This window comes from Mycotypha africana, assembly GCF_025528875.1.
Source record: "Mycotypha africana strain NRRL 2978 chromosome Unknown BDF20scaffold_1, whole genome shotgun sequence".
NCBI classification, from domain to species: domain Eukaryota; kingdom Fungi; phylum Mucoromycota; class Mucoromycetes; order Mucorales; family Mycotyphaceae; genus Mycotypha; species Mycotypha africana.
The window spans coordinates 2225414-2250576 of record NW_026515725.1 but is presented as its reverse complement, the minus strand read 5'-3'; the positions used below and the strand labels follow the sequence as shown (position 1 = coordinate 2250576).

The window sequence follows — 25163 nt, the reverse complement described above, 5'->3', positions numbered from 1 at the left end:
CCTGTTATTCCTATTAACGCTCACCCGGTATGCGTCGAAGCTTACTAATCTTTTATTGATAAACATTTGTTGTGGCGTCGAGCAAAAATGCCCCCCTCCCCCAGAATTGCTTGCTAGTACCAAATTTGGGAAGTTTTGTTTGAAAAGCTAGCCTTTCTGGTTACCGACCTCATCCTTCCAATGATTTACGTGAATTTGACGGAGTAAGCGCACGTGCCCTGAATCTCCAAATTCATTGTTTGAAAACTTTTGCATTTTTGCAGATCAGTTTTATCTTTGTGGAGTGTAAAATTGAGAGCAAAAAAGTAAACTAAAAGCGGCAATCGAAGCGGCGCAAAAGGGGGACACACGTTTGTGCATACATACTTTACTTGTAAAAATTCCAAAAACAGATATTGTTGTGGGTGTTGTTGCACTTCAGGCTCAAAATAGAATGACACCTTAAAAAAGTAGTTACAACGACATCTAAAATGCGGATACCATTTAACACAAATCTACCTTACATACTGTTTACCTTGGGCAAAATTTTGGTGCTTTACAAAAAACCATGTTTAGTATTGCGAAAAATTGTAATAAAGAAATTATTTGCCATAGCCATCGTCGTTCATTAGAGTCAGAATGATCGAAATAACAGTGTAGTAGGACGTGGATGAGCCTATGCGTAAGAGTTATATCAAAACCTCCCAACGGATCAGTAGCCTCAACATTAAAACACCCCCCACCCATCTATTCAATATTATTGTTAAAAAAAGGCTTATCTTAGGTTTGGAACGCGTGTAGACAACCCATCTCCTCCCCAAACTTATTCAGGGACCAGAGTTTATTGTTTTCATCAAAGACGAATTAGAATGTTGAAAAAGCTTGCATGGTCTGTCGCGGTTTTTTTTTTATGATTATATATATAATCTACGTTGTCATAGCCCTAACGAGTAATAAAGCTACTATTTATATAAGCAACATGATACATAACATTCATTTTAAAGATGAGGGTGGTCAATTTCTTGTTTATTCAAAAAAAAATTTAAAATTTGGATGTCCCTAATGACACTAACAACCACAACCACAACAGAAAAACAGCCAAACCAAAAAGAAACAGAGCACAAAAACTCATAAGGCTACAATCGAGAGGCAGCAGTGGAGAGATCAAGAACACTGTAAATCTGAAAGAAATACGGGGCAACTTACCTGTACCTACAAAAAAGTAAAAAGTACTTTTTTCTATCTGAGGCATGTATAACTTAGGGAACTCATCGCGACGCATGCATTACCATGGTCCGCTAATAAGGGTGTAATCTCAGCCAACCATGAATGGTTTAGGCACCCCTCGATTGCCCTGAGTATACATGAACATTCCGAAGAATAAAAACGCCAAAGCTTCGACCACATAGTCTACCAAGCGAATAAAGATAGGACGCGTAACGCCAATACAAAGGAAGGGGTTACATGGCTTGTCGAGTGCTTGCAATAAGACCAGAGGTGGCGAGCGGCCCGGGCGGATATCTATGTTGATTTATTACGTAGAAAGTAGATGAAAAAAAGAGGTAAATAAGTTAACAAAACAGAGTGTAGTGGGTTAGTCAGATCATCATGAAGCATGTGACATGAGCAGTGCAGTGATATACTTCTGGTATACGTATATAAATTATTCAGGGTTGAACATGCGATCGATTTCTTCAAGCGTCTTGCCCTTGGTTTCAGGAAGGAACATACTGCCGATGAAAAGAACGGTACAACAAGCGGCAAAGAAGTAGTAACCACCGTAGATTGTTCTGTCCATCAAAATGGGTGTGACAAAAGTAAAGAAAATACCAACGGCCCAGTTGACGCCAAAAGCCAAAGCACAGACTTTGGCACGAGTACGGGTATTAGCAATTTCTGCTGGGTAAATGAAGGCAACGGGACCCCAACTATAAGCGTAGGTCGCTTGGAAAACGAAAATTAAAGCAATGCATACACCGCGAGCGCCAGCGTTCGTCAAGCCAACATTTCCTTCTGCGTCAGTATAACAATAGGCTTGGAATAGGGCAGCAACAATGTACATTGAGACGCCACAAATGGCTGCACCAGATCCAAAGATACCGCGACGGGTCAACCTATCTACAATACCCAGGGTAATAACGCTTACAATCAGCGTAAGAATATTACTGGCCCCCGTAGTAGCTAACGAAAGCGATACACCGCCAACACCGGCTTGAAGGAAGATTTGAGGGGCATAGTAATTGATGGAGTATGTGCCGGTGAAAGCAGCACCCCAACCGATGAAAAGAGCGAAAAGCGTGCGCTTCAGGTTGGTGCCACGGAAACATTCAATGAAGGAACGGGCACCAAAGGCATGTTCTTGCTCAATTTCATCACAGAGGCAAAGGAATTCATTACGTACTTCAGGATCGTCCACGGAAGATTCATGAAGCTTGGCGAGAACTTCCAAGGCTTCTTCTCTTCTACCTTTATCAATAAGCCAACGAGGAGAATATGGTAGCCAGTAAGCACCCAATAGCAAAATGCATGCAAAGAGCTGAATCAAAAAGCATGTACGCCAACTCCAATCATTGGTAAGATAAGAAGTTCCAAAATTGACAAAATAACCGATAATTGTACCAAAGGCAGACATCGTACTATACAATGTAATCAAACGACCACGGATATCTGGAGGTGCTATTTCACTGTGATAAAGTGGAATACCATTGCAAAGAAAGCCTTCGCCAAAACCCACAATAAGACGACCCGTCAAGAAGAGGCCAAAATTATGACCGATCGTTTCAAACAATGCACCAATAGCGAAAAGCACTGTACCCAGGAGGATTGTATTCTTACGGCCAATACTATCTATAGACGAAGAAAGCAGAAACAAAGTTATGAAAAATGGTAAGGCTTTATTCATTCGAGGGGTATTGCTATGAAGAAGCCTACCACAAATATAACCAGAGGACACACCAGCAATAGTAGCAGTAAGCAACATCATAGCCGTAATCAAAGATTCACGATAGGTGCCATCCACACTCAAAAACCGATCAATGAAAGGCTGCAGAATCATCGTGCCTGAGACAGCACCAGTATCAAAGCCTGAAGAAAGGTAAAGAGAAGAAACGCGAATAGATAGCGTTCATAGAGCACGATAAGCATTTTGTATCATAGCATAAACAGAATTGCATGCTGACCTGTAACAAAACCACCACCGGCAGCAATAACAGCAGCCATGTAAAGTGATTTACGACCATTACGACGAACTGGCCTTCTGGTTTCCAGTGCCTCATCACCACTGAAAACTATTAGTCCATCATCATCTTTTATCACTTTTTCAGCCATTTTTAGATTGGATTAAAAAAGTAAAACAAGATCTTGGTGTGTAACTCAAAGAATTAGTTAATTTTTGGGCCAAGAAATGTAATAAAAAAAATTGAAATAGAACAGGCATTTTATACCACGGACACAAGTGAGGAAAAAAAAAAATTGAGGTTTCGTAATTTCAAAAATCTTTATTATCCGATCACATATGGGCTGATGTGATACATTATGACTAGCGAGGCCCATTAAATGGGTCGTCCAAAGTTCGTATCTTGAGTGCTTCGTGAATATATACACTCAATCGCTTCAATTTACACTTAAAAGTAGAAGATCAGTAAGTAAGGCATAGATTACCAAAGAAACTTGCTGATGGAAGCAGAGAGAACAAAATTATCTGAAATCAATTGGAGTCGACGACAGCTTATACAGAGTCATCTAGCCAGTTGCTAGACTCTGTGTCATTGATCAAGGTTGTGTCTTTCTCAATGTAAATTTGCACAAAGTACTTCCTTCTGCAGGAATCAACATAATTGCTGATGTTGAGCATTATGCCATTTTATTCTCTTCAGACGAGCGCGCTATATAAGGACGTCTTTCCACCTCATCTCCATTTGTCTTTAATCACATTAAAATCGATTCAAATGTTTCAATGATACCAACCTTTTTCCGTAATCACACAACATATGGTCCATTAGGGGTTTCGTCATTGCGTGGCTCAATGTTGAGATAGCACAGAAACTTGATTTGGGTGGATAGTATTTCCCGCTTGTCCTCTGTGTTCGCAGTTAAATGTTTTTCTAACTTTTCTCCACAGCAATTTTTCAGCGGAGTTAAGTTCTTGAAAAAAAAAAAACTTGCATACCCATTTGACACTTTGTGGAAAGATGTTGAGCTTGTCAAATTAACTGAAGGCACCCATTCCTTCTCCTTCATTGTTGGATAATTATTGCAGGCCTACAGTAACCGCTAAACACCATCAACCTATTTGGAAGGGCTATTCGGATTATTGCTTGCATGAAAGAAGTATGCAGGTTCGATGCCAGCCGTCATAACTACGATAACAGACTTCAACACTTCGAGCGGAGTATGCCCACGTGCCCACGTTAGATAAATCTTACTGTATCTAAAAAACTAATTCATTCCTTGGTTTCACCAAGAAATCTGATCCGGCAGAACAGTAAAAGTCTTGAACTACAGTCGCCTATACGGAAGACGCTCCAGAATTACTGTTAAAACTAAGTTCTCTTCTTTTTTTTTTTTTGAGGATGAGCGTTATCGAGTTTTGTTTGCATTGTATTCTAGGTCGTTTGTAATGCAACACTCTTAGCCAAATTTTGCAAAATATTTCTTTCCCTAAGGCATAGAAAAGGTCGAATGCTAATCCAACAGTAACATCCAAAAGAGTGTTACAAACCTGGAATCGAAATCGTTTTGAGCCACATGATTTACAATGGATGCAAGTTTGACAACGACCCTGCATTTGCAATTTTATCCTTGCCATCTCAAAGTAAATCAGAGGACATTCGCATTATCTATCGTCCTCTTTGCACTAATCTGTAAGACTTACAAAAATGCAAACAGTCCGATTCATGCCTCCTAATGAATTGCATTTATTATTTCAAATACTTAGTAAGGTACAGAGGCATTTGAAAAAGTATATTCTTAAACTTTGCTTTATTGATTATCTAAGTTAATCCCGATCGTAAAGCATGAGAAGCTATCAAATAATTTTGCTTTCATTATCTTTGTTTAAAGCGATTGTTAAAAGCTTCAATAGCACACATATTGGTTCGGCCTCGAAAGTGGCATTACAAAATCATTTAAACTGTGAAAATAATGTCATATTGACTGGCAAAAAGCGTCGTTTAGAAGGGAACAGTTTTCGGAGTTTTCTTTAACTCAAAGCATGAAGGTAGACGCATGTATTTATCAAGCATATAGACTCTCCAAATTCCAAAAATGCTACGTTGAACAAAAAAAAAACACGTACGAAGGAAGGGGCAACCTTAAAGAAGCTGTACGGAGCATTACTACTAGGTGTAAAGAATCACTAGTTGACGAATAGTAGGATTGGGCTGTCGAAAAGAATGTAACTGGGAAGTTAAATTTATCCACGCCTATCTGTAAGTTAAAACTGGAAGAGAAAGTAAGAGCTATTTGATAAAAAGATACAAACATTATTAAAAACATGTGACAAAAGAACCCCCCCACCCCTACTAAGACATGCCTGTAATGCAGATATCCCTTAATCCTGCGGTTATAAGCAAATTATAAGCACGTAAAGACAGCAATTTCAAGTTAAGCATAATTTTAAGAGTGATTACTTCATATGGGTTTGTAGCACAATGTAAACTATTCATGGTATATTTAAATAATGAATGTTATGAAGACACAAGTCTTTCGGAATTACACATAGTATGCGATACCCTAAATCGATAAACTGGCTTTTTCGCAAATGCACAGATTTCGAATGGCATTTTACAAAATTAGCCAAGAAAGCATGACACTAATCTAATTCAGTCTGGCAAATGCACTTTATTTAACAGAACTGTTGCCTTTTAAACACCTCAGCAGCGGCTTTAATAAAATGGAAGGTCACTGCTTGTACTGGTGAACTGAAAGATGTCAGAACATAAACAATTCAAACCACTCAATTGTCGTAGCAGTCGATACAAATGGTTAGAAGAAGGGTATGGATGTACGACAAAATTTAAGAATTTTCAAAATGACATCATTATCAGTCGATCAGAATCATCTTTTCATTTATGAGTAGGTTAAATACTGATAAAGGTTTGCTTATTGATTCATTTTTACTTTAAAATAGGAACAGTTACTAGTAAAACTATTTCGTCATGGGAACAATGAATATGTTGTTTTAGGGGCGGCCATCATAGTCTTTAATCTTTCTTGCACTTGCAGATTTCTTCATCCTTCAAACCAGCCAAAGCTTGTTCGATATGCTTGCCACAACCTGTCATAGTCATCAAAAACATAGAAAATGTTCAGTACATAGGATAAATTTAGAGCAATTCATTTAGGAAGTAACTAATTACCGGTCCAGGTGTATTTGCCACATTCGCTACAGGTGATACGCTTACACATTTTATCTTTCAGATTTTTGAGTTATAAACAGAAGTAAAGAGAGGGAATATGCCCAGCCCCTTCTTTTATAATCTCGACCCCATTTTTTTGAATGGCGAAAAGGAAATGAATTTTCCAAATCTTCAAGCGGTTTTAAGAATTCAGATTCAGCATAGCCGCACTCATTGAGAGCACACGTAAGACCACGTAAGCTGCTAAGGCCCAATAGACGAAGATCGTTTTGTACAATGCAAGTTGGTGTATCATCAAAACCTGATCGTTCATCGTTTGATTGAGTATGATACATGGAAATATGTAAGCTTAAGCATTGTTTCCTGGACATAAATTCGGACTTGCATGGATGCATAGATGGTGATGTACTGCTCCATCAAAACCGAAAAAAAAACCCCAAGATAAGGACAAAATAAGTAGCGGCAATTTCAGAAGTAAAGCTAAGCAGAGGCTGAAGAAGAACGATAATTGAATGTAAAACAGTAGCCAAATTTCTAGCAGACAAGACTTGGCGTTGACAGCTTACCTATCACATCCATATTACATATTTCGAGATCATTTATACTACGGTAGTAGATGGGCTAGCAACTGCATCTTCAATTACCCGCAGTTTCTTTCCTAACTCTTTTGTATGTCTTTCCCGCTCAGATTAATAATTATTGATCATCATCCTCTCTGAATCATTAAGATCACGTTGCCATGGACTTATTAGCAGGGTAATTCTTGTGAATACAAGAGATGAAGCTATTTGTATGCTGTATCTGAAGGGAAACTTCCGATGTAGTTCAATTTCGTATCATGCGGGTTCAAACAGAACAATAGCCCTAATTGCATTGAACACGATGACAGGTTACACAGTTTTACAGTTAGGGCGTTCAAGGAACAAGCAGTAATTGATGCTGTCTTCTCATTATAGTAGTAGCTTTTCCTCAATTGATTAAGGTTGGTTTTCTAGATGAAAAATCACTGGAACTACCAAGACGGTCCAGAATAATCTAGATTCTGACAAGCTGTAAAAGAGAATTTCGACGCTTTTCAACAGCAGAAGAATGTACCTTATGGTACGTATACTACTCATGGGAATTCTTCTCTAGCATGAATATTGCTCGTTGGGATAACAGTGTATGGTCTTTGATACCCGGTAGCGGATATTATTCAGCTTTTTGAGTTTTATACGTGTAAATGTGCGTAATCAGTGCTAAACTCGGTATGCATCACTTGTCCGCGGAATGAGTCTTACTGCTTCACTGCGAATGAGGTGATCAGACCCCATTGTAGCAGAAACTTATTACTTATCAGTATAGTTATTTCATACGCAACCTTTTTCTGCTTTCCATCACTTTCTATAAGTTTTTGCCTTTTCTTGGAAAGCGTTTCGTTACAATCTTCACTCATTATCCACATTGACTTTAACAGTCCAAACCCCCCTAAGCTTAAACTGTCGCCTATGGCATCTACCAGAGGTAGAAAGCCGCTTCAAAATCTGTCACAAGGACAGATCCAGCAACTGCTTGCAGAGTTCGCCATTGCTCGTCACTTCTGTACTGAGGGTTGGATCTGTGGTTTTTGACGACTTGTAGAGTTAAATATCACTTAATTAAAAACAGTAAAAAGCTTAACGAGATCAAACTAGTAGGTCTTTATTTTGAATCAAGTAAGTTCCAAGAGAAGAAAAATATCTGCTGCAAAATTTTAAATATCTTCTTCATATTGCGGAACCTAGAAACTGACAGCTGAGTTATTCTACTCAAAGAAGACGTACGTCTTCTGAACCGTAAAAGGATAGAATTCTCCCTTGAGGAGATTACGCATCTACCCGGAGCGGGTGGACTTGTAAACGTATCCATGGCTTGGTCTAATGATCATGCAACTAACCTATTTTCCCGTGCTAACCATTATGTAGCACTGCTTGCAGGAAATTAGAATTAATTAGGAAAATAGTATTCGTGCGTGGTGTTTGAGTTGAGTGAACAGTTACTGTAAAGGATGATCACAAACTATTATCTTGTAATCATTTTTTACGCCGAAGGCAGAGAATAGTACTTATAACCTATTATGCCTTGGTGTTGAATCAATATATCCTGCATGTCCATATATTAATTCTACTATATATCCTATGTCATATAGTAACGTATTATAGCAAAATAAGTAAACTATATATCCTAAATGACAACCTGTTCAGCCTTATACGAGGTAGATAATCTCGTATAAGAATCATCACTTATTCTATATTCGTTTCCTACTCTACTTTATATATTATTTCAGCAGTAATGAGGTGTGAGGATCTTGTATAATTTGTATACGAGTTCTCCACATCTCATATGATGCTGTCAACTAAACACAACACTTAATTCACGGTACTCATATATAAGAGTTTATGTAGTTTCTAATTATTTCTGGTTTGCAATATTGTATAATTCATCTTTATCCTTCATAAAGTGAATTATATCAACTACCCTCAAATACGACATCCCCACCAGACATTACTTAAACACTGTGATGAGTACTGTTCATAATGTGCCGCCCATGTGCCCCTTTTAGCCCCCCTTCTTCTCCTCTTATACCATTTGTCTTCAACTTTACTTTCATCTTCTGTCTCTTATCCAAATAAAAGGCGCATGAATTTAAACAGAAAAAAATAAAAAAAAATACGACAACTGCCTCACATTGCGTCCCCTCACAACCGCTCCCAATGGCAACTACTTAAGCAAGGTCCATTCTGCAAAGACAAATGTAGCACTGTCGCCACTTTGACGCGAGCAATGTTCAAGCAATTGCAGCGATCCTACCTGAGCGAAAACTTCCACCAACATCGTCTCAACACAACATTACTCAAACAATGTCGTCCCTTTCTGGGCGTGGACCCTATCCTCTACCTGCCTATGACCGCCGCTGAACGTAGTCGATGCATTCGCTGGAGGTTGGGTTGGCTACCCAATGGCTACTCTGCTGCTTGCCCACGCCACCCGCATGCGCCTCTTACAAAAACTCACGCTCTTTGGTACCTCAATGTTTACAACCGCTTATGCCTCCCAAACACGATTGATGGTCCTCTGTCCCTCCTTCTGGACCGTCTACCCACTACCCGACCACGCTCACCAGTTACCACCTCCTCCTGGCATTTTCACTGGCCCATCATTTGCCAGATACTGTTCGAACTCGATCACCCAACATGTCAAGCCAATCTCACTCCACGAACCTTGTCATGGAACTTGCTTGCTCCTCCTACTAGCTAGCAATTGTATGCTTTCTATGTATGACCTCCTTTTTTCCAACCTTTTTTTACCCTTTCGCCCACAAGGGATTATTTAGAGCTATTGACCTTTCTACTTTGCGCCGGCTAGGGCGATATATGATGATTTTTTTTCACGCGCTCACTGAAGCCATTTATTTAAATAAAATCTCATTTCATCAGTAGTTATTTCATACAGAATCTCAGAATGAAAAACTCAAAACAATGCTAGGAAAGTTATGTAGTGCTTAAAATCCAAAAGCAACACTCTGAAACTACTGGTTTGTACAGCATTACAGCATTTGGCATCTGCTTTGCGTCTTTTGAAATGCAAGCTTTGTTCTTTACTCTTCAGCTTTACAGTCATTAACAAGTACTTTGCAATAGAGTTACAAGCACAATGAAAGTGTTATCGAAGAGATACATATTCATATGCCGACATAACAATAAAGGCACAAGAAGAATCCTCGAATCTGTATTGGTTCTCACAGCAATGTAGCTTAAATACTAACATATTTCTTTCTGTTAAACTCTTATCTTTTACAACAAATATAATTTATCTTTTATTGCTTTTGCATTCATGATCTTCAGTTTAGGGGCGATTAGTTGCTTGTACAATGAAATATAGTCGGCATGTTTCACATTCTCATTTCGATGCAAAGCGAGAGTTACTTCGATCAAAAGCTTCTTTGCTGTTGAGAGATCTCTGATTTTATTTGACAGTTTTCTCCTATTTTGCCCTGCTAGGATTGAGCTAGTTATGAGGCCCGTTTCAACCATCAAGTTCGTTATTCGTCGCACATCTTCTCCATCAATTGGGCCAATGGTTCTACATTTAGCCATAAAACTTGCTATAGTGCAACAGTCTTTATTTCCCCTTTCAATTATATTAATTATTGAGGCTGTGTGGAAACCGTTGTTCACGAAAGTCAATGATTTGAAGCACCATAAGAATTTTGATGCTCTTTTGCAAAAATTTCTCAACAGACGTAGTTCTTTAATGACTTTTGTAGTATGGGAGGGGAGATATAGTGACTATTGTAGGTCCATCGTGGAGCAGGCACTAGGGAAAGACGATCCAAGAAAGCCATGGATATTATTGTCTAAATAGGATCCATATAAACCACCTGTTATCAGAAATTCAAATTTTTTCCAAAACACCTTTATCTCACACCATTCTCTACCGTGCTCAGTTTTCCTTTCACCTTTGAAGAGAGGATCTTGTGGATACTTGTCAGTTAGAGTTGTATGTGCACAGTCATCGATATGCGGGCAGTTTCGTACGTATGCCTCAATTTGAGTAATGTAGATCCATTGTCCACAAATAGACGTGATCAATCCTCCTATTAAATAGGGAACTACCTCATTAATGGCACGATCAGCCAGCTGCTCCGTCAAAATATTCTCGCTCAAATCTTTCGCTACTTTTATGAAGGCGTTGTATTTCTTTTCATAATCCATATCATGTTGCAACACGTCTGAAAGTGATTTTGGTAGTTTGGTTTGTGTGGTATTACCACCACTAAACCTAGACTGTATTCTCGATTTGTACTGAGCTAAATGATTTTCAAAGGGTTCCATATGTCTGATAATCGGAGATGGAGTGTTTCTTCTTTTTGTAGGTCTATCTTTATCCAAAATATCAATTTGCTTTCTTTTGGATACGGCTGTATTCTCCATAATTAAAATTCTTCTTTCACTATCTTGGTTGCTCGCCAGTCTCTCCCACAGAGAAATTGTTCCCTGGTTTACATATACTTTCAAGGGACCATGATAGAGTTTATCGGGCAAACATCCGAGTAGTTTTTCGGCTACAGACATATTACTGTTGTATTTGCTTATTAAAAAATTGATAACAGTTGTAAGTCGATGACTATGAACTTAGGTGTCTTTATTATTCTTCAGATGAAGTAGAAGGATTATTTACTTTGTGAGGTTTAAATGGGAATTATATTATTTGAGGACGCGTATGCTAGTCACTAATTTCAGGTTCAGATGCTTATTGGGTGATTATTATATTTAGGCCTGTATCTTGTTCTATGTTGTACATAACCTATATTAGATGCAATATAGATAGACCGTGGTAGAATGTATTCTCTACCTGGTTGTACGTACTCGAGTATTGTAGTTATTATCTCACCAAACACGTCAGTGTAGCCTATACTAAATGATCAAGATTTATATATATTTATTGACGACTCAATTGAGCAAAAAATGAGACACTCATTTAAAATTGTCCGAAGCAATTTTCTATGCAGGTCGAGGTACTGGGGTAGATGAAAAAGCTTAATGTCTAGATGGGGGTAGGTGGCCGCAGGCGAAAGGAGCAAATAACTAAGATTCGGAGAACAGTGAGGGGATCATGCTTATCAAAGCCTGGGGTGGGGAACTCAATCATTCATAACTAGTTTGGGTACCAACACTAACGGAGAACCATTGACGGTGGCAGAGAAAGGGGGACAAGCTGAAAATACCAGTGGCAAATATAGGGATGGACCCTACAGCCGATAACCTGGAAGACGCATGCGCAGACCAAACCTTCTACGAAGTACGCTCATTCTCCATGCATTGCTTTGTTACAAGCTTCTGCATAGAATAGCATCATGATTGAGCTGCAAGGTCGCCGGTCGTTTTGAGCTAAATCATATAATTAAAACTGGAAAGAGGCAATTATTCGTTTGTCATAACAAAAGAAATTGCTAAACTCAAGATTGCACATGGTAGTATACTTGATGCTGTTATTATTATTGTTGTTGTTGTTGTCATTGTTAAGTCATTTTTTCCACTTGCATTATATGCGGTATGCTCTGTAGCCATCCCTACAATATTTAGGCCAGGTTTATAAAGACTGCCAGCTTCTTAGAAAAGTTTCGCTTTTATCATAACTCATTCACTTTCTTTATTCCTTCTCAATAGAGCCCGAAAAAAAAAAAAAAAAAAAAAGAGGAGAAGGCAAGAGCTATCATAAGTCTTTTTTTCTCTAGGTTTGTGGCCTTTAAAAATAAACTTCCTATCGTGAGGGTACCCAGATTCTCAGATGCCGCGAATTTGATCATGAATCTGTTTGTCAGTGGTTCAAAATGTTGAAGAATATCAATTCTCCTTCAGGCGATGCCAAAGGCCGCAAAGTATTACTCCTAAGATAAATACAGTTGCACAATAAATCCTGCTCACAAGACTCAATGGTTTGGATTACAAAAGAGATCGACACCGATCTCTTTTTCTTGCTTATCTTCACGTCTAAAGGAATTAAAATCCAATTTTCAAACCAGTGAGCAACTGCCCAGGGAAGTTCTAGATATATGAAGGGAATCAAATTCCAAAAGTTTGAATGGAAATAAAGGAATAGAAGGGTGATATAAGTGAAGACCAGGTAATAAGGGAGCTACTTATGAAGTTGTTCAGGGCGTGTACTGCCAAACCAGAAGCTATTGGCCATGGGGGTCTGGCAATGGTGGTAGTTCTTTTTTATGCTTAAGACAATCCACTATGTAAAATAAATACTGGAGTACTGGCCATCATTTAGTCCTTAACTTGTTAAAATGCTGATGCTTTGGCTGTCGAGCATTTGATAGAATAGTTAGTCGGCAGCCAACCAAGTCGCCAACAATGACATCTATTACGTTCTAAAGTGCCGTTAGTAGCCACTGATAAGGTCAAATGAAATGTTGGATGACATAAATACATCAGCTTGGAGTTCTGAGGGGTCGATCTCAGTTGTTGAAGTTGTCTTTGACTTTTACGGTCTGTAATTTCAGTCTGTAGCGGCAACGGTATCAAAGGGAGTCCGTATCGTCGGCACGTAAATATGGTAGATGATGGATCAATAATATACGGGACAAACAATAAATGAGCGAATCTGTGAAAACTCAAGAAAGGATAAGAGTTTATTTTTGAAGAAACAAATGAAAGTCAGAAGTAAGAATTCTTCAAAGATTGCTATAATCGAGAAGAATATATCATCGTTATTGTTCAGGAAATTTTGATTAGGTAATGAGACGCCACCCAACGAAAAAATAAAATTAAGGTATTAAGTTTCAGCGAGTTTTTGATTGTCATAATTAGAATTGTAAACAAACAAGAGTCAAATAATACGAAAAGCAATTTTAAGAAATATTAATAAACGATCATGCGCACAAAAACAAATTTAGATCATATTGTGGAATTCCGTGTTGCAATTGTAGGCTTTTAATTTTAATGAGAATATGTGATATCTATCAATGAAAATGAAAATCCTATTTAAAAAATGGTGCGCGTAACATCAACTTTTAGCATTTTTCTAATCGTTCTCCAAGAGCCAGACGCCAACAGACATTGATACAACAGTTGAACGATACGTTGGAGAAGGAAGCAAAGGACGAAATGGAAAACGTGTTACTTCGATCCGCTACCAGGTGGCATGAGAAAGGAGAACGAAATACTAAGTATTTCTATCGGGTTATCAAGAAGCGACAAATGCAGCAGACTATTCATGCCTTACGATGCAGCGTCGATGGTAGACTATTAGAAACGACCCCAGAGATTTTGCAGGAGTCCCATCGATTCTATAGTCATCTATATACACCGGAGGACATTGACCTTGGAGCAGTTGACTCACTTTTGGCAAACCTTCCAGACGATGCGGTTTTATCAGCGCAAGCTTCTACTGCCGTAGGAGCTGACTTTTCTTCCGCCGACGTGATCGATGTCGTGAACCACACTCCCAATGACAAGAGTCCTGGATTGGATGGGTTGCCCTTTGAAGTATACAAATTTTTATTCCACAAGTTCCCTAAGGCTAAACTCTTATTTTTGACGGTGTTGAACGAGGCACTACATGGCAATATCCCGTTGTCGTGGAAGCAAACCAGGATGGTATTGTTGTTTAAGAAAGGAGACCCCACATGGCAATATCCCGTTGTCGTGGAAGCAAACCAGGATGGTATTGTTGTTTAAGAAAGGAGACCCCACGTTATTGAGTAACTGGCGGCCTTTGTCACTTATCAATTCCGATGCAAAAATCTTCACCAAACTGCTTGCGAACCGCTTCAATCTTGTACTGCCAAACCTGATCAACCCGTACCAGACAGGCTTTATGCCACATCGCCTGATTTCGGATAATGGCTGGGTTAATTTGACATTAATGGACAACTACCGGCGTAGTAAAGCTGCACCTGCTTCTACTGCTGTGGCCGTCATGCTGGATCAAGAAAAAGCCTATGATCGGGTTCATCCAGAATATTTCCGTCTTGTCTTGAGACGATTCAGCTTTCCAGCTCATCTAGTTTCCGCTTTGTCGTCTTTGTTTTTCTCGACCGCCATTTCTGTGTCTATCAACGGTTTCTTGGGACAGCCTCTGCGACAAGGTCGTGGGTTACGCCAAGGGGATCCTTTGTCCCCTTTGCTATTCAATCTTATGTTCGAGCCTTTCTTGCGTACCATTCTGGCTTCTGCTCTAAAGGGCGTTTCAATGCTACCTCTTACAACGCCAGTCTTCTCAAGGGCTAAGACACCCACCATTCGGCATCCGTTAACTGGGGCAGACGACAGTTTAATACCGTGGTCTCAACCACCGTCCTTTAAGTTGCTTAGTTATGCTGATGATCTGGAAGTGTTTTTGGAATCCCCTGACGAGTGGCCTCTTTTATGCCAACTTCTGTCATTGTATGGGTCAGCCAGTAATGCCAAAGTCAATCTTCGCAAGACTGAAATTGTTTCTCTATCAGGTGAGAGCTGTCCATCTTGGTTCAATATTGCCAACTCTGAGGGTATCGACTACCATACCAAGCATAGTGGTACAATTGTACGTTATTTAGGGTATCCGCTCCATTCAACGTCCCAACAATTACATCGGTACTTGAACCGTATAACGAACATCATCAAAATCCATTGCAGTAAGATGAAGGAGCGAGGTCTTTCCGTCCGCGGTTTGTCATTGTTGGTCAACTCACAAGTTCTCAGCAAGATCTGGCATCTACTACGGGTGGTACCAGTTCCCAAGACGTGGCTGAATGAGATCCGTACTATCGCTCGAACGTTTGTATTACCTTTCCGTCCAGCTCCATCCTGGCGTTCTATCTGCCTGCCCAAGCGTAGCGGCGGTTTAGGTGTCATTGATCTGCATCAGCAACATTTGGCCCTTCAACTTATCTTCATTCAACGTATTCTTCGGCCAAAAAGCATCTATGATTTCGTTACTCCATTGATTGGCTATTGCATTTATCTTTGTACTGGTCACCACTCTTTTGTCCCTTGGCTGCAGCATCCTCGATCCTTTTTGCCTCTCTTTAAGCAGCTCCCGACGTTATCTATTCTAACACGGCTTTTGATTGAACTTCCAGCTCTACAGGATCATTCCAGTTGGCCAGGGCGCTGGTATGCGGACACACCGTTACGCTTTGCTCTCAAATCTGTCGCTTCACCATCGGACGCTGAGTATTTTGACCTGACTCAGATACCTTTGGGTTATACGGTAGCGAATGCGTTCTCTTGGTCCTATACATATGATATGTTCACCAATTTTCTTAGAGCTGATCATACCCACTCCAACAAGGTCGACGAAGTGCTCCGGTTGCTGCGTACTGACAATCCTCCCATCGTTTGGCGCCCCAGCATTAAGAAGTTTCTGCCGCGTGATTTTTGCCAGGATGTTCCACCACCTGAGAAGCGAATTCATAGTGCTGATCAGCGATTATCCCTGATAGTTACTCTCGATCCCTCTTTCTGGGTCCCCCTTTGCAATCACTGGGTATTTCGAATCGGTGATATTAGAAAGGTTCCATTTTATAAATTGACTCCGGGACTATTGAGACAGTTCTGGTCGCAGAGATATCTTCAGGAAAAGCTACCGGGTCAATTATCATTGCTTGGTATTCCACAGGTCCCCTATATATGCCCTCCAGGTTTCTGTCATCCACGGATTTGGAAGACTTTCTGGTCTTTGCGCTTATCCCACCAAGTCTGTACTTATTGGTGGCGCTTGCTACGTGCTTCTCTAAGCACCCAGTTATCGTTACATCGTCTTCGACCTCGGCGATGGCCTTCACCAGCATGTCAATTCTGTCCAGCATCAATTGAAGACGACTATCATTTTGTTGTTGGTTGCCCTGTAAAATGGTCCTATTGGGCAGCAGCTCTGGCTCATTTGTCTCTCACGGATGTATTGAGGTCTCCTGCAGATGTCTGGCATATTTTGCTCAATCTGAAGCTGCCAACAGCTATCGTATATACTGAGAATTACACTTTGGAACTAGTGGGAAACATTTTGGAAACACTTTGGAAATACCATTGGCATACGATTATCACTAGAGAAAGTTGGTCCACCGATAATGCCTTACAAAGGCTTAAGTCCTCAGTCAACTTGACGATTACTTTAAGCAGTGCTGCACCCTTATCCCCGCAAGCCGCAGACTAACTGCCTTGCTGGGTTTGGTGGTAACATTCGTTCTGTTGTACATCATAGATGCTCTTTTCCTCACTTTTTAATAATTCTATATCTTTATTTTTTATTGTTGAATAAATCGTACCTGAATTTAAACAAAAAAAAAAAAAAAAAAAAAAAGAGCCAGATTTGTGTGGTAGTTTCAGGATAAGATCATGACCGTTGTAGAGGGGGTCATACGGTAACAGTTTTCGAAATGGTACGTGAAAACTGGTTACCCTGACCAGGAATATCCACTCATTGAGATTTGAAGAGCAGCAGCCAAAGAATAACGAAGAACTCTAACCTGAGGAATCGGGGATCCTGATGACTGACCAGCATCTATAACACGTTTCAAATGAGCCTATCGGTGTACATTTTGCACTAATGGCTTGCTATTCATTTATTGAGAGGGCAATGAAGAAAATCATATGGTGATTGGTTTGGCTGAAGGAAAGCACTTCAAAGCACTGAGAGTTTTTTACGATAGTCTTGAAAGGATGACGGGTATTGGTTGCCTTCTACACAATTTTTACTTACTTCGACAATAAACAGTTGATTAAAACTACCTACCTATTACCATCCTGTTTCTTGCTGATAATTAAAGGATTGTTGAAACTTGTAAATGTGTCAGTCTTGACAGTTGTACAGCAGTCAATCATTTCTCTACAGCTCCATCCCACGGCAGACATGAGTCTGTCTGCATACTGTAATATCTTTCTTTAAGCCAAGCATATCAACGTATAATTTCATACATCGTCATTATTCAAATTATCAGTTTTCGGCTCAGTGCAATATTTTAATAGCATAGTACTCTTAACGACAATATCATTTAGAAGCTTGCTTTTAAAATTGACACCACAGGTCTGCGCCAGTAGCTAGAAGAGCTCGAATTCTGACCTATTTTTTAAGGCGACCAAGACAGGTATTAATGTGCTTTAGATCACTTTTAATTCTATGATTTAACATAGCTTACTATCTTGTACTAATTACTATTACATTCATAATTTATGATTCCGTTTTAGAAACCATTTTCAAATTATCACCGTCTTCTTCAGGTAATGGTTTGAGAGGTTAAAGGGGTCTGTACCAGTACTTTACCAAACACTAGGTATTATATAGCAGATTCAGGCAAAGAAGTCTAAAATGTACTGTATCTTTCAACCTGTTCACATTTGGATTCACCGTTATTTGTATCGCAAGACCCACACGTGTTTTTGCATAACAATCCAAATCAGTATACCATACTGCTGCAGTTTTTTGTCTATTTAGTGTACTCATTTTACTCAATTTGAAAAACATTTTTAGTACTAGTAAGACTCTTATTCTCGTTGTTGTTGCTGTTCAGATACTTGTCAACAGCATTGGGGTTACTGGAAATGTTTGCTTCGATGAAAAGTTGTTGTCTCAATGCGACTTCGATCTTTTTTTAAGGAGCTATTCTATTGTTACTAAAACTTTTGAACCGGTAACTGTGATGATAATAAAATATGAGTGCTATGTGCTCTCGAATAAATAGTTAAGAAAGGCATACAAGAATATATTACATCTGTAAATAACAGTATAGACTTTCCGTAGTTAATAGCATAGTATATTAGCTTCTTTCAGTTACCTTTGTTTCACATTTTTTTATTCGTACTCTTCAAACACGTACACCTGCCTATATTATATGCATTGACATGCTAAACAGCAGGATCTGTCCTTTCACTGAGGCAGTATGTACAGTTCCTGAAGATCATAAAAGTTTGTAGCTGCCATGCCTCTTTATGAAAAGCACGACATGTTAACGCTTTCGAAACGTTGTGACCTCCTGTTAAAATAAAAAAGTTTCTCAGAAACGCCCCCTTTTTTTAGATGAAAGGATTGTTTATTGTTCGTTCTGGCATGTGCGCCAACGGATTAAGACTATTTTGTTTATATACAGCTCAAATAGAGTAATGCACAGTGGAATCTTTGTGTTGCTTGTATCAGAATGTAAAAGTCAACAATTCTAACGTTACTGCGTCAACTTAAAGAGTCAAGAAGAAAGTAAAAAAAGCAGAAATGGAGAATACGTTAACATTGCTATCAAACTCTGTTGAATTATAGCAAGCCATATTTGTTCCAACAATAATGTGGATACATGGAATATTCCAGCTACAAATATGCTCTCTGTCATTTCTTCCTTCCTCCACGCTTTGTCCCCCGAAGGATAATCATGGGCTCTGCTTTTTTTCTTTTTTTTTTGTTGAGTCTTCCTAAACGTGTAAAAAATGTTTCTGATGTAGAACATATAGTTATCATGAATAACTGAGAACGTAAATCCTTAGTTCGCTTCTGCGGAATGCACACGTCACCGTATGCAAGAACCGCGTTTATGAATAAATTTTTGCTCCAAGGGAGATCTTCCATTCGATTAAGTTATCTCTGTTATCTAGACTACTAGATTAAAATGGATTGGCGTTTAAAACTTCTTTTTTTAGAAAGTCTGACTAGTTGATATTATGAAAGTTATATGCTATGCATAATCAAGTTGTTGCTATTATTTCAATAGGAGGGATTATGAACGAAGGATGACTGATATAATAAATGAAGGAGGCTTCGCTTGATGATGATGTATAGCTATATATATACATATGCATGTATAAGAACGAACCACAATAGTCTTAGGAAATAAGCAAAATGATATAAAAGATGTGATTGGAGATGATTCAAAGTTTCTAACATTGCTTCCCTGTAATTTTTGAACTGCAAGTAATAGAATTTTTTTTCTAAAATCTACGATAAGGATAATGCCTATCATGGAAAAAAGTCGATGTCATACAGATAATACAGGAGCCTTTTTCAATTATACAAAAAGGAAATAAGAAGGGTCAGAGAAAGAAAAAGCTAAGAAGTATGATACTGTCTTATTGACACTATTGTACGATGAACCCCTCCTCCTTCGTTTTTTTACCGATAGAAGCCATCACATTAGCTTGGAATGTTATACAACAATGACACGATACTACATCATTTTGAAATAAGACTTCCGATCGAGATCTCAGTTGTGTTTGTACGCAGATCGTATCAACAGAATCGATTTATATCGTGTAGTACAAAAATAAATCATGTAGAGTTCAACCACAGAACGGCTTTTACGGTTGGTGGTAACAGAAGCAAGATTACTTAAAAGGAGGTAAATGAATGAAAAGGGGAGGATGAAAGGGCGTATTTTTTTTGTCCAGCTGGTGTACAACAGGCCAAAACTGAGTTGAAGAAGGGAAGATCAAATCTTAAATCGATTTGGTTTTATACTCTAAATTATTCATCAAATGCTATAAAAGTCAACCGGCCACAAGAAATATATACATATCCATGTTTATTATTCACATTGTGGAGAAGAGAGAGAGAAGAGAAAAAGAAGGACACAGTTGTATATATGGTTGCAGATCCACAGCCCATTAGAGTTGCAGTCTGTAGGTATGAGAAATAGAGATTACGACGACAAGAAAAAGATAACCACTCACACTTCTGTGTGTAGGCACAATGTTTTTAATCCTCTTCCACATCTTTCAGTTCGACTATTCGCGTATTTGACGGCATGAAGTGCATTGGCCGTGATGTATTTGGTATTGATGCGGCTGTTGCGCAAGGTGCGCCATCTTCTGCCATTGGTTCTGAAGTTGTATTTGTCGATCCTGAAACTTGAATAATGGGATATTCTACCGCTGCTCTTGAGGAAGTACGCTGATCATTACTCAAAGCGGGCGGATGTGGTTGCTGTGATTGTGGTTGTGCTGGTAGAGGTAGGGGAGGTGATGATGAGCAATGCGGCGGTGCTGAAGATGATGGTTCAATCATGAAATTATGTGTTTGGACAGTTAAAGAGCCTTTTCGTAATAATTTAGAATAGTCTAATTATTTAAATGAAATGGTTAGTTCTAAAAACGATTGAAAGAGTAGCATGTGAAATCATATATACTTTACGTAGGCCACAGGCATTACATAGGGTTCGAGCTCCGTCAGGACCTCTTCTCCATTCCGGAGTGTCTGTTGTATTACAAGAGTGACATCTATGACCCAGCATATTCGTTCTCTGTTATTTTTTTTTTTTTTCGCAGATCGGTTAGTATCAAAAATGAGCTAAAAAGGCATATGCGAATGGCATGTATTTTTTCCACACTTACACTTCTCCTGCGATATTTACTTCTGGAATTCTTTTGTAGATTCCTCGCTTGTCTGATCAACTCGTAGTCGTCATTTACAGCAGTTTCATTATTACCGCTGTAAAATTTGTTGTTATTGTTGTTATTTACATGCTTTAGCAATTCACTCGTGGTGGATGATGTTGCCGTAGTAGACTGTAGTTCATTCAAAAGCTTCAACATTCGTTCTGTAGTACTAAAGACATCATCTATAATTTTATTTCGTTCTGTTTCTGTTAAAGGATCTACACGATATTTGCCAATTTTTTGATAAACTGAAGTACATTGCTCTACAATTGTTTTTAATGCATGATCATCATCGTCTATTGTACTATCATCTGGAGAAGGTCTTTTAAGACTAATGCTACTGCTGCCAATGCTTTCATGACTACTATTTGTTTCAGAGTAAGTTGCTGGTAAACTAACTGCAGTTACTGTCGATGACGGTGTAGGGTGTGGAGCGATGGGCCTTTGATGAACATGCTTTGTGAATAACTGTTGCTGTGTTTGATTTTGTGGAGGATAAGAATGAAATGGTTGTTGCTGTGAATAATAGCCTGGTGGCGGTGGCGGAGAAGAATTATTAGTGCTGCTAGATTTATGGTTGTTGATTGTATTATCAGCAGAAGCAGAGTTGACTAACGCTGGGGGTAAAGGTAGATTCAGAAATGGTTTTAAATGCTGATGTTGTAATTGATATTGAATTCGATAATCATGTTTATCTTTTAAGACTGATTGGCTTGTTTGTGATACTGCTACATGATGCTGATTATTCACGTTGTGCGCATTCTTATCAGTGTTTGCTGTTGCAGAGAAAAGTTGTTTACTTAATGAAGGTAAAGCTGCTTTTCCACTTTGGCAAGATCAACAGAGAGAGATAGTTAGGTTAGTGCCAACATAGAAACTTCATCAACTTCAAATCTTGATAGCCAACCTTTCTTTAAAGCTTGCCAGTGGCATTGATGAAGTGTCTTTTATACTCTCATCATTACTGGCGCCACCGTGATTGAAGGACATTGGGGAATCTGTAGTGGTAGCACTGGTAGTGCTGGTAGTTGGGGTAGAATCATGACATAACTCAGAGACTTCCATCTCTGTTGTTCGCAAAAGCAAAATAAAAGTGAAGAAAAAAATTGTCTTTCCGATTCAATAATGGATATAGATTCTGAAAAGGCAGGTTGTAAAACCAAAATAAAAAAAAAAAAAAAAAATTCTAAGTAGTTTGGATCCCCTTTTTTCCCAATCTAAGTAACTAAGTGTGTTGATTTTGCGGCTGCGTTTTCGTTGTAGTCTTAGAAGAAAAAAAAAGTGAGCTTTATATCTTCTTCCCTACTTATTTAGTCATAAGTTAAATGTGATAAAGTAAAAAATAATTAGGAGAAACTAGAAAATAAATGGAAAATAAAAAGAAGAAAAAGAGAAGTGGTTCGAACGGAAATGACGGGACCAAAATAGGCGCAGTGGGGATAGACACTTAGTTGCCGCACTCACACGCACACGCACACACATATATACACACACACACGCACAACAGCAAAACCCGTCCAACGTCACGAGACTGGATTATTGACTGGCCAATGATGGACCTTGATTATAAAAAGGGAAGGGGCACAGGGTGTTTTTACCCGCAAATCGATTTAATCTACACAGAGCTAATCTAGATATCATCAATTAGTGCAAAAGTCATTGGTTCGACTTCAAAAACAGTCATTTCATAATTGTATCCAAAACGGCGATTGTGGCTCACTCTATACTTTCGATTTTTTATTTTTTTTTTTCCCTCAAAAAAAAAGAAAAAAAGGAAAGATTGGTTTTAGATGTAATATCCCTCGCCTGATTCAAATATGCACAGAGGCCACACACACATTTAAATGATCGGTTACGTATCTGATAAACATGTTTAAATTAGTCCAGTTTGAAATTAGATATTCAAAAGATTATAATTCTTTAGCCCATTCAATATCAAAGGAGAGATGTGTTGTATGCACAACATCTTCTATTTATTTCTAGAAAACTACTACTATGAACCTTTTCTTTTGTTCAAAAGGCATTTTGACACTTGCTATGATAAAATTTTTGTTTTAAGGGTCACCAATGTATTTTATATGCATGTTCTGCAAGCTTTTTTATCCATCAAATAAAAAAAGTTGAGCCATTTAAGCCGTTAAGTACATATTTGATTTTCTTATACATATAAATAGATATTCCCTTTTTTTCCGTTTTTAAAAAGAAAAAAAAAAAAAAAGATAAGTCATAAGTCTTGTGTTTGAATACATGGCTAGATGTCTTTTGTCATTAATGATTTATGTAGTAGCAATGTTCGCTTGAGCAAGCTTAAATGCACCCACAAGCGCGCTTAATTGAATTTGCTCACTTCCTCCTTCACCTAACCGATATTCTATCTCTGCTAGATTTTTCAGCAAAAGTATGCGGGATTCTGTTGGATACTCAATCAAACGAACAAAACCATAGATTTCCGCCACAATATCCGATAAAGCTAAACCAGATTCCTTTCTCAATTTTTCAATGTCTAACGGAAATAACAGAAGAGAAAAAAAAAAGAGGTTAGATCACCTCTTTACATAAAGTTATATGCCTCCCTTCCTCCTGTCTTTCAGCATACTTGAAAAAGCTGTTGTAAACTCTTCAGACATCATCCATTTCGCCATTCTTTCAATGTCTTGTGGTTGAGGGTGTCCTGTCGTATGATAAATTGCCTGTTCGTCAATTCGATCATAAGCTGCGTGACAAGCTTGCAAAATATTCAATGCTCTTCGCATATCTCCCTTTGACAATTGCAAAAGTGCTTTTTTGCCGTCTTCTGTAATATGTACATTCTCTTGATCAATAATCCTCTGTAACCTTGAGTCCACTTGTTCGATCGTCAAGGGGCTGAATCGAAAACGGGTACAACGCGATTGTACAGCTGGAATGATTTTACTGATGTAATTACATAAAATACAAAATCGTACATTTTTCGTGTACTTTTCGATAATGCGACGTAACGCTGCTTGAGCCACAGTGGTCATAGAATCGGCTTCATCGAGGATAATCAGTTTGTAAAAATTGCCTTGTGCGCTGCTATAAATATTGCGAGTACTGGCGAAGTTCTTGATTTGCTGACGAACGACATCAATACCACGATCGTCTGAGGCGTTGAGCTCCAAGATCATGGACTTGAATCGGTCACCATAAAGTTTGCGTGCACATGCCAGAATTGTAGTCGTTTTACCTGTACCGGGTGGACCGTAAAATAATAAATGGGGTAACCGTTTTTGATCGATGAATGTCTCGACTAAAATGACGGAATAGTAAATGAAAGGAAGAAATGTGAGTAAGAATAACGTCAATTTTTCTTTCTAAATCTGAAAAAAAAGCTACTTACGAGTTGTTGTAACGTCCTCATGAGATACTAACTCATCCAAAGTTTGCGGTCTGTATTTTTCCACCCAAGGTAGATTGTCTAATTCAGATGTAACGTCTAGCATTTTCATCTTGCCCTTGTTTAGTGTTTTTGGCGTTGCATCAATATCCATCTGGCTCATCCTGTTATTAGTTTGCTGGAAAGGTTTAAGTTCGTATTGTTTATGGCGTTGGAATCGAAGTAAGTAGAGAAACTTTACCTTTACAGAATCTATCACTGTTATGCCAGCGCGTATTGAAACGCGCTTTTGGAAAGAATATTGTGACTGGAGCATTTTTGCATTAGGTCAGAGGGCTTTAAATCAATTGTACCTTTTCTTTTCACTGCTAAACAATTCTGAAAAACTTGCTGTCCATTACCTTTTCGAACAGCGAAGGGTATTTTTGGACATTGAAAACCTAACGTTTATAGACGTTACTGAAGGATTGAAACAAGACTTCAATTTGTCTTTTCCAAGAAACGTCCATTCTATTTCATACTAAGCCTTGCTTCTCATCCAATGAACAACCTTAAGAACTCTCTCTTCATCATCTAAATTCAATTACTTTATCATTACTAGCGAGA

The 25163-nt window shown here is 38.6% G+C and overlaps 8 protein-coding genes across 8 annotated transcripts; 1 reads left to right on the top strand and 7 right to left on the bottom strand.

Moving 5' to 3' along the window:
• Positions 1-185: 185 nt before the first annotated feature.
• BDF20DRAFT_984234 (uncharacterized protein) lies at positions 186-921 on the bottom strand (the record flags this gene model as incomplete). Its single annotated transcript, XM_053085170.1, has 2 exons — positions 515-921; positions 186-465 (listed from the first exon to the last, which is right to left on the bottom strand). The coding sequence occupies exons 1-2, from the start codon at positions 724-726 to the stop codon at positions 186-188; spliced, it is 492 nt and encodes a 163-aa protein (XP_052940853.1). The 5' UTR covers positions 727-921.
• A 530-nt stretch (positions 922-1451) lies between these two features.
• Positions 1452-3373, bottom strand: BDF20DRAFT_52092 (general substrate transporter). The gene is made up of 2 exons (XM_053075655.1): positions 2911-3373; positions 1452-2826 (listed from the first exon to the last, which is right to left on the bottom strand). Exons 1-2 carry the CDS (start codon positions 3032-3034, stop codon positions 1643-1645), a joined length of 1308 nt encoding a protein of 435 aa, XP_052940852.1. The 5' UTR covers positions 3035-3373; the 3' UTR covers positions 1452-1642.
• Positions 3374-6182: 2809 nt separating this feature from the next.
• On the bottom strand, positions 6183-6673 carry BDF20DRAFT_909354 (uncharacterized protein; the record flags this gene model as incomplete). Its single annotated transcript, XM_053083574.1, has 3 exons — positions 6183-6256; positions 6339-6392; positions 6466-6673. The coding sequence occupies 3 exons, from the start codon at positions 6671-6673 to the stop codon at positions 6183-6185; spliced, it is 336 nt and encodes a 111-aa protein (XP_052940851.1).
• Positions 6674-9029: 2356 nt separating this feature from the next.
• On the top strand, positions 9030-9614 carry BDF20DRAFT_811241 (uncharacterized protein; the record flags this gene model as incomplete). Its single annotated transcript, XM_053076668.1, has 1 exon — positions 9030-9614. A coding segment is annotated over one exon (585 nt), but the record flags the coding sequence as incomplete, so codon positions are not given.
• A 536-nt stretch (positions 9615-10150) lies between these two features.
• Positions 10151-10453, bottom strand: BDF20DRAFT_831620 (uncharacterized protein; the record flags this gene model as incomplete). The annotated part of the gene is made up of 1 exon (XM_053078467.1): positions 10151-10453. One exon carries the CDS (start codon positions 10451-10453, stop codon positions 10151-10153), a length of 303 nt encoding a protein of 100 aa, XP_052940849.1.
• A 222-nt stretch (positions 10454-10675) lies between these two features.
• BDF20DRAFT_797743 (uncharacterized protein) lies at positions 10676-10924 on the bottom strand (the record flags this gene model as incomplete). The annotated part of the gene is made up of 1 exon (XM_053076300.1): positions 10676-10924. A coding segment is annotated over one exon (249 nt), but the record flags the coding sequence as incomplete, so codon positions are not given.
• Positions 10925-20257: 9333 nt separating this feature from the next.
• Positions 20258-22585, bottom strand: BDF20DRAFT_51810 (uncharacterized protein). The gene is made up of 4 exons (XM_053075650.1): positions 22110-22585; positions 21158-22028; positions 20958-21066; positions 20258-20884 (listed from the first exon to the last, which is right to left on the bottom strand). Exons 1-4 carry the CDS (start codon positions 22265-22267, stop codon positions 20523-20525), a joined length of 1500 nt encoding a protein of 499 aa, XP_052940847.1. The 5' UTR covers positions 22268-22585; the 3' UTR covers positions 20258-20522.
• Positions 22586-23385: 800 nt separating this feature from the next.
• On the bottom strand, positions 23386-24882 carry BDF20DRAFT_845402 (P-loop containing nucleoside triphosphate hydrolase protein). Its single transcript, XM_053079682.1, has 3 exons — positions 24561-24882; positions 23799-24470; positions 23386-23705 (listed from the first exon to the last, which is right to left on the bottom strand). The coding sequence occupies exons 1-3, from the start codon at positions 24871-24873 to the stop codon at positions 23479-23481; spliced, it is 1212 nt and encodes a 403-aa protein (XP_052940846.1). The 5' UTR covers positions 24874-24882; the 3' UTR covers positions 23386-23478.
• Positions 24883-25163: the final 281 nt, after the last annotated feature.